General features: G+C 40.4%; 1 protein-coding gene across 2 annotated transcripts; it reads left to right on the plus strand.

Annotated features, from left to right (window-relative positions):
• Positions 1-98: 98 nt before the first annotated feature.
• NICN1 (nicolin 1, tubulin polyglutamylase complex subunit) lies at positions 99-8,160 on the plus strand. 2 transcript variants are annotated; one of them, XM_060765719.2, is made up of 7 exons: positions 121-209; positions 1,994-2,135; positions 2,900-3,088; positions 3,849-3,962; positions 5,394-5,465; positions 5,907-6,011; positions 6,495-8,160. In XM_060765719.2, the coding sequence occupies exons 2-7, from the start codon at positions 1,995-1,997 to the stop codon at positions 6,534-6,536; spliced, it is 663 nt and encodes a 220-aa protein (XP_060621702.2). In that variant the 5' UTR covers positions 121-209; position 1,994; the 3' UTR covers positions 6,537-8,160. The 2 variants fall into 2 exon arrangements, with proteins under 2 accessions (XP_067319738.1, XP_060621702.2); XM_067463637.1 differs by lacking the exon at positions 1,994-2,135 and having other exon boundaries at positions 99-209.
• The last annotated feature ends 216 nt before the right edge of the window (positions 8,161-8,376 follow it).

Raw genomic sequence — 8,376 nt, forward strand, 5'->3', positions numbered from 1 at the left:
CAAGACACGTCGCTATCCCTCCTGCCGTGGCAGAGGGAATACGTTGGAAGGGGAGGGGCTTCCAAAAGATAAAGCCCCGCCCCTCGTCGAACGCCGCCTTCGCACGTCTACGCATGCGCACGCGGGGTGACGCGAGCCCTAGCAACGCCGTCCTTCGCGACGCGGCCACGTTTGTAGTCGCTCGCAGGCGCTGCGGAAGGAAGCCGGAGGTGAGGCGAGACGGAGCCGGGTCGGGGAAGGAAAGGAAGGGAAGGGAGGAAAGCCGGGCAGGGGGCGGGGGTCCTTGACTACGGGGCGAACCGGCTTGGTCAGAGACCAGGTCAGATTGCGTTTCCTCCACGACGAATAAAGACAACCAGTGGGGGAAAGAGTAGGCCAAACTAGGCGAGGAGGATTCAACGGGCAGCACTCGACGTCCACGGGGCGCCTCAGCCCCCTCAAACAGGCCCTGCTGTCACTTGGCTTAAGTCTTACGTGGGTAGGAGTCCAGCTCCAACCTACTTTTGTTACATTTGTATTAAGATATTAATATTGTTATTTATGTTCGTGAAAGACTTGTTAGTTAGGACAATTTAAACGTCTTAGGTGCATCTACACTGTAGAATGAATGCAGGTTGAGACTCATTGAACTGCCACGGCTGAGTGCTATGAAATTAATTATGGAGGTTTTGCTAGGTTTTGGTTTTTTTTTTCATCATCATAGTTTTAATAAAAACTGTAACAAAAGTGTATGTTTTTTTCATCATTATAAAATCATCCCTCTCTTTAATTACACACTACATCAGCAGCCATATGGGGAACAACAGCTTTAGGAGTATAAATGAGGATGTAAAACTCTGCACAAAACTGCATTAATTATTTTAAGCATGTAAAAATTTCAGGAAATAACACCACCCAAAACAGAGAGACAATAAAGACAAATGGCTATGTAATACAATCTCAGATTTTGAGAAGGTATTCAGACAACATATTGTGGAAAAAAATCTGGTGGCACCATGACAAATGGTTTCAGTTTTACTAGGTTTTTACTAGGTTTTTGTTGGGAAAGGCTTCTCGTTAGTCATCATAAATTCAGTTTATAATTTTGCCTAAGTCCAAGTATGGCTAGGTCTAGATTAAACCTATTTTTATACTAAATTTATATTAGGTGAAGACTTTTTGTTAGCCATGACCTGTTCAGTGGTTCTCAACTTGTAGGTCCCCGGGTCCTTTGGCCTACAACTCCCAGAAATCACAGCCAGCTTACCAGCTGTTAGAATTTCTGGGAGTTGAAGGCCAAAACATCTGGGGATCCAAAGATTGAGAACCACTGTGTTAAACAGTCCTAGATATAACTTTGCTTAAGTCTTAACTGCCATTTGAATAGCTATGGCTCAATTCTGTGGGATCCTGGCATTTGTAGTTAGTAGCAGAGAAGACTGAAGGCCACATAAAACTACAACTCCCGTGGCGTTTGAATCACAGCAGTAAACATGGTGTCAAACAGCATTAAATCTACAATGTAGGTGTGCCTTCAGTCTAAGTCAGACCTACATATAAATTACTGAAAGATTTTTGGAATGATAGTTGTGTTAAAACTGTTTCAAGAAAACCAGCACAGAGTGGGTTGCTGAGTGAGTTTTCTGCGCTGTATGATCATGTTCCAGAAGCACAGAGTATCTAGCCAGTTCTATGGTGTAAGGTTTTAGGAATGCACTGTCCATTTCATATATGGCATCTGGTGAAATGGACAGTGTTCAGGAAACTTTGTGAGATTGTAAAGAAGAGTTTTCAACCCCCTTTAGCTGTTAGAATATGTGTTTTGCTTCTGTAATGCCACAAGAAACTGTTCAACTCCATATTTATTTATTTGGGAGTGCTTCCCATTGAATACAGTGAGACATACATTCAAATAAGGAATCCTTTGGACTGTGGATGAGTTGATTGAGTTTTCAGGAGCAGCAGCATCAGGTAGTGAAAGATGTAATTGCTGTTTGGCACTGCTCTCTCCCAGGATGGGGACCATGGCCCTGGAGCCTGCGCCTTGCACCATCAAAAGTCCGGTGGCGCTTCAAGTGGGAGACATGAGGACAGAGCTCGGCCGGCCAGGAGTGGTAGTGACAGATGTTGTGCTCCCTCACTCGCAGGTCATTGATGTAAGTGTCTACACATGAACAGGTTTGGAGTACTGACTGTTGGTAGAGCATATGGAAGCTTTTAAACGGAGGCTGGATGGTCATCTGTTGGGGGTGCTTTGAATGCGATTGTCCTGCTTCTTGGCAGGGGCTTGGACTGGATGGCCCATGAGGTCTCTTCCAATTCTATGTTTCTATATATGTTTGTAGTCTCTGACCCGGCATTAACCTTTCAGTTAATTTAGAGCAGAGCTTTCCAAACTGTGTGTTGCAATATGTGTGTTGGCTGCAGCATAAAAATGTGTCTCACAAAAGTAACAAGAAATTACAAAAGTCTTGGAAATGTATGTTATTATCTTACAAAACATACAATTTTAAAAATGTAAATGGAAGCTTTTATGGTACGTGTTTTGTACATTTCGTTATTACATTTTGTGTGTGTGTGTCCGTATCTCTTACAAGGGGTTGGTTTAACCTCCGGTTTGCTAAAAACAACAACAACTGTGTCATGAAATTATGCATGTCTAAAAAGCTTGTCACCAACATGAAAAGTTTGAAAAGCTCTGGTTTAGAGTTTTTCTTTGAGTCTTGAAAGTCTCTACTTCATAATTTGTCCCTGTAGGCAAAATTCTCTGTTTGCGTTTCTGGAGCACAAAAATTGTCCTGCTGTCTTTCATAGCAAGGACTGCTGAGTAAGAGAATGAGGAATTCCTAGAACTTTTCCCAACAGTATGTTATGTATTACTATATATGACTTCAAGGAACTCATTCATCTCTTATCTCAGTTGCAGGAAATCGTATTCAAGAATTACTACACAGCCTTTTTTACTCTTCGGGTGCAGCGCCGCAGCCCTGCAGATGGAGGGAACGAAAGCCCTTCTAAATGGGTTACATGTCTGAGGAACTACTGCTTGATGCCCAACCCACACACAGAGGAAGGCTCTCAGGACTACTTCTCCTTGTCTAGACATCAGGTCAGGACTTCAGCATAAATTGCCATTGTGTGCAGTTGGTATAGACCTTTGACTCCTTAGATTGTTTCCTGTCCAATCTAGCAAACTGCTCTCTACAATCTTTTACTCTGTAAGATTTTCTTAAAAAAATCTTTAGACTAGAGGTGGGGATTATGTGATTTTTTTTAAATATGTTGTTGAATTTTAACTCCCAATAACCCTAGCCATATTAATTATTGGAGTCTCAATTAAACTCTTTTTTGATAGTACTAGTTAATACCACATATACTCATATATAAGTTGATCCCATATATAACTCAAGAGCAGGTTTTAGGGCCAAAATTATGGGTTTTGGTGGCATTTCAAAGAGAGGAGAAAGCACAGTATTAATTCATATCAAAAAGGAACTTTTCCCTTCTCTGTATCTCATCTTTCCTCTGAACTGCAAAAAAGCAGCTGCTAATGAGGGGATAAAGTGATAATTTAAAACAACCCTTGCAAAAAAGCTTTTCATAACATGGGTTATAGATCATTTCATCAGATGTCTGAAGTTTTATCCAATATTTCTAATGTTTTATCTAATATTTCATCTGGAGGACCAAAGTTTGCCCACGCTTGATAAGCTATTCACTTTTGCATATAGCATGACAATTCAGGTGCTAGATTAATTTATGGAACACAATAAGAAACTTTCATCCCCTCCCTCTGATTAGTTAAGTCCCAGTCTATTCTTACAACAACAGCTATTGCTAATAATGCTTTGCCTCTTTTCTTTTGCCAGATGCTTTGTGATGTGGACCGGGTGGCTGCCATACGTCTTATTCTGCGCCAACCCTCTCCAGTATGGTTTCATTTTACCATTGAGGAGCTGCAGCTTTTTCCTGGGGGTCTGAAAGTAAGCTCTCATTTTTCCTAACAACGCCTTTCACTTCTTTAGACACTGCCTGAATCCTCCCTGGTTTGATCAGATTTTTTTTAAAAAAATCTTCAGAACAGAATCTGTGGGCTGACAGTGAATGTTTCACGCTCTTTCCAAGAAGATGTTAAATTACGTGAACTGGAGTAGCTACTGTATTGTTGTATTTGTATCTGATGGGCTTGGCCTCATGTAAGCCGCACCGAGTCCCTTCAGGGAGATGGTGGCAGGGTATAAATAAATAAATTATTATTATTATTATTATTATTATTATTATTATTATTATTATTGTGCCTGGTTCTCCTTATGTTTGGTAAAGTTGCCAAGAAGCCTCTGGTTCTCTAATGGAGGGAGTTCACATCATTAATTAAACCTAGCTTCCAGCATCTGTGGAGCAAAACTGATTGTCTCAGCTGCTTGGCTTGAATATTCTTTTGACTTTCCAGTGTAATCCAACTGTTAAAACTATCTCCTTATTTATTTATTTACTTTATTTATATACCGCTTTTCTCAGCCCTCAGGCGACTCAAAGCGGTGAACAACATGGATACAAAACATCACGAGACAAGTATAGGGCAATTTAAAACAATTGTAACATAAATCATTAAACATCAATATAACAATCATTAGCGCCTCAACAGTAAAATCAGAATCCAGTCTCATCATCCATTATTCCGTATTCCTATGTTCCTTCACAATATCCCATTCATGAAGCTTTGTCATCCATAGAAGAAGTCCACTGTTTTCTTTCTCATTCTGTGTTCCATGCAACTAAATTCACATACTGAGTATGAATGCAGCTGCTGGAGCCTTTCTGTATGAACATGGGATGCAATAGTTAGCTATGGTTTTAACGCCTTACTTGCCAGGTACAGTTTTGAAACCAATTTTAGAATAACAACTTTTATTTTTGTACCCTGCCTCTACCTCCCTGAAGGGGCAATTTACATATGACACGAAGTGCCTAAAACAACACATAAAATGAACATACAGTACAATACAATAAAGTAAAACCAATAGCATATAAAACAATGCCCAATAACCTATGGTGAAAACTGCCGTAAAACATGACCAAACTGTAAACAAGACAACGGAATGGGATAGTGCAAATTGTAGCCAAGGAACAAGGGCATTGGATGGAAGTGCAGTGCTGTGTAATTAATTACGGACCATTGAAAGGTTTGACAGTGAAATTCAAGTAGGGAAAAGAACAGGACCCCGGACACTATATCTCTAAAATGATTGCAAATAATCCCTTCATCACTGTGTGAATAATAATTATGGATTTGCCTGGAAAAATTGAAACATCTCACCTGTCTGTCAATAGGCTCCTCTGAGAAACTGATTGCGTACAGTATTACATCTGTATCTCTGCCTGTATTTCTGCTTTAGCCTTCTTTTCTCTTTCAGAGTCCACAGAAAGGTTTTCCAGCTTGGCTCTCTCATCCGTCTCCTCAGGAACGGCCGGCAAACCTGCATGAGGTAAGTATTATGGATACCGAGGCCTTTCTTCTAATGAGGGCATGTTTCTAGGTAAAGAGCCCCCAAAATGATTGGTTAAAGATTGGTGATAGGCTCTTAGTGGGGAGTAGCCTTTGAGAAGATGTGGAGAAGTATCCAAAAAACTAGGAAGAAAAATTGTCAATCTGAATATGTATTATCGAAGGCTTTCATGGCCAGAATCACTGGGTTGTTGTGTGTGATTTTCGGGCTGTATGGCCATGTTCCAGAAGCATTCTCTCCTGACATTCCACCTGCATCTATGGCAGGCATCCTCAGAGATTGTGAGGACATCACGACCTCTGAGGATGCCTGCCATAGATGCAGGTGAAATGTCAGGAGAGAATGCTTCTGGAACATGGCCATACAGCCCGGGGGAAAACACAACAACCCACTCTAAATATAATTATTCTTTGCTTTCAGGATCTCCCTGATGCTGATAAAGTATCTTCTGAAGTGCAGCAAATGTGGGTCCTGACAGAAATGCTCCAAGCCAGCCAGCCAGTATCACGGATTGGGCGCTTTGATGTTAGTTTCTTTTTGCTTGCTGTCATGGTTGTTCATTCCTCATTTAATAAACAACTACTCTGGTTAAAGAGATTTTCCTCTGGATAAGGAGATTACTCTTCAACTTCAGATTGTATGTCCAGGCATTACTGTCTGAAATGATGGCTCCATCATGATATGAGAAGAGCCTTGTTGATTTGAGCTCTTCTTACATCAGATGTACACATTGTGGAAAGCTCTAATGGAGGACATTTCTAGGCAGCGTAAAATGTATACTTCTAGCATTCTAGCAGGGAGGAGGAAAAGCTTGGAGGAGGGAAAAGGAGGAGGAGGAAAGCGTGGAGCTCCTCAATATGCCCCCAGGGCTCTGCAAAGCACATTTTGAGAACCGTTGTACTAGACTTTCCCACTGATGGAGTGAGCACAGGGTCTGTGGGGAATAGAAATCACAATAATCAAAGTTTCCTGAATGTTTGCTAAAATAATATTCTGTATCACTTTCAGGTTGATGGCTCCTATGATCTTAACCTCCTGTCGTATACTTGAATTCTCCCTGATCCAGAAGTAGGCAAGGAATCTCAGGGGTGAATTCACTGGACTGCATCCCTGCAATTGTGGGACAGTTTTGAGGCAGAAGAAAAAGTTGAGTTAAATCTGCTCCTTTCAAGTTCCAGTCCTTCCCCTTTCTGTTGTTCAGAGATGTCTTCACTGGAAACTCTCTCTGTCTCCCCTCAACTAGGTCGCATGTATAGGACATTCTTATTTTGCACTAGGTCAGGCACAGTTGGATTACCTGGACTGAAGGTGCCTTACTTAGGCTTTTCATCTCCTGCTTTGCTTTTCCAAGCCTTGCTCCTTCATGCTTGTTTTTTTAAGGACAAAACTAAGCATCTTCTTCAAGAAACTAGTACACAATTGCATGTTTTCATTTTGTTAAGGGAATGGCCTTGAGAGCATGTTGTTCCCCAGTCCAAGGCTTGGAATTCCAGAGAAACAAGAGTTCAGTTATGATTTTCTTTGCTGTGGCTACCTCATCAACAACAACAGAGCATCAGTTTTTTATTTATTTATTTTCAGTATTTTGGAGACAATGAGAGAAACTTATTGAAAGCTTATTGGGTCCTTATTTTTTCCAAAAGAAGGATGGGAAGCAAGTGTTCGTTTAGGTGTTTCCTGGCTCCTTTGTGAGCAGTGATTATAAATGAAGGGCAGTCCAGTAATATCTTTGTGAGCACTTGTCTTAAAAGAGACGAGAACGAACTAGCCAATGGTCTATTAGTCCTAGACTGGACATCTTTGAAGCTAGCAGCAATATAGTAAACAGTTTTGCGTAGCAAAAATAGAAAATGAAAGTGCTATCTTACACTGTAAGTCAAACTGTAGCTGTATTTTGATTTTCAGTTGAGCCCCTTATGATTTCTTGTAACAATATACATTTCAAAAAGCAAAGTTATGTTGGGAAGCCCGTCTGCAAATGCTTTGGAGCATGCCTTATAGAAAGTCCATCTGCATAACAAATTGTTGTCACCAATGTATTCCTCAAACATTTCCTTATTCATTGACTATTCCAATTGCCTAGCTTACCCCTATTATCAGTTGTAAATAATCATTTATTCTGGCTGACCAATTGCACTTGGACACTAACTGTTGAGAACGGCAATTGATTTTTATGGGGAAAGTCTGGGTTCAGATTCCTGCAGTATTCCTACTTTAAGAAAATACTTTCTCTCAGCTGGCCTATTGGCACAGCAATATAATGTTGTCCCTCCAGTGGCTACTCTGTCAGTTTAGGAAGAGAATATTTGACCCCTTTCCCTGTTTCTGTTGTACCACTCTTCTCCCAGACAGATGTTTCTTTTCTGTGGTGAGTTATACTTCCTGTAGTATCTGTACAATTTGTAGTTATCGGATGCAGTATACTGCAGGACAGAATGAATTGCTACTGTATGATCTGCACCTATTGTTTGTTTTTAATGCTGGACATTAGAACTCAGGAGGAACTTTACTGTTTCTTTTATCTGTGTACTTTCTTCCCTGTTATTTATTATGAATTATTTATGTTATTTATAGCTTGAAAGAACTGCAATGGTCTTCAAACCATTGTATTACATCAGGGTTGATGGGTAAGTCTTTTCCAGCATAGATTCCCAAATAAAGGATAATTCATTTATTTATTGCATGTGCTTCTTATAACCATATAAAAGAAAGTATTGATTCTTATCTATGTAATTAAATCTGTTAAGTTTATTTATTCATCTGTGGATGGTGGTGATGATGACGATGCCACTATGAGTTTCCACACTGGGTAACATCAAGCCTAGTGGCACCATTAGTGGAATAGAATCACTGGGATCAGAGAGAACTGAAATACACCAAGGACAGAAAA

This window comes from Anolis sagrei, chromosome 2 (genome assembly GCF_037176765.1).
Source record: "Anolis sagrei isolate rAnoSag1 chromosome 2, rAnoSag1.mat, whole genome shotgun sequence".
Lineage (NCBI taxonomy): Eukaryota > Metazoa > Chordata > Lepidosauria > Squamata > Dactyloidae > Anolis > Anolis sagrei.

Excerpts from the sequence above, each read along its gene's own strand:
- NICN1 (XM_060765719.2), top strand. The coding sequence starts at position 1,995 with ATGGGGACCATGGCCCTGGAGCCTGCGCCTTGCACCATCAAAAGTCCG. Across the intron at positions 3,089-3,848 it reads TCTCCTTGTCTAGACATCAG|ATGCTTTGTGATGTGGACCG; the intron begins GTCAGGACTTCA and ends TTCTTTTGCCAG. Across the intron at positions 5,466-5,906 it reads GGCCGGCAAACCTGCATGAG|GATCTCCCTGATGCTGATAA; the intron begins GTAAGTATTATG and ends CTTTGCTTTCAG.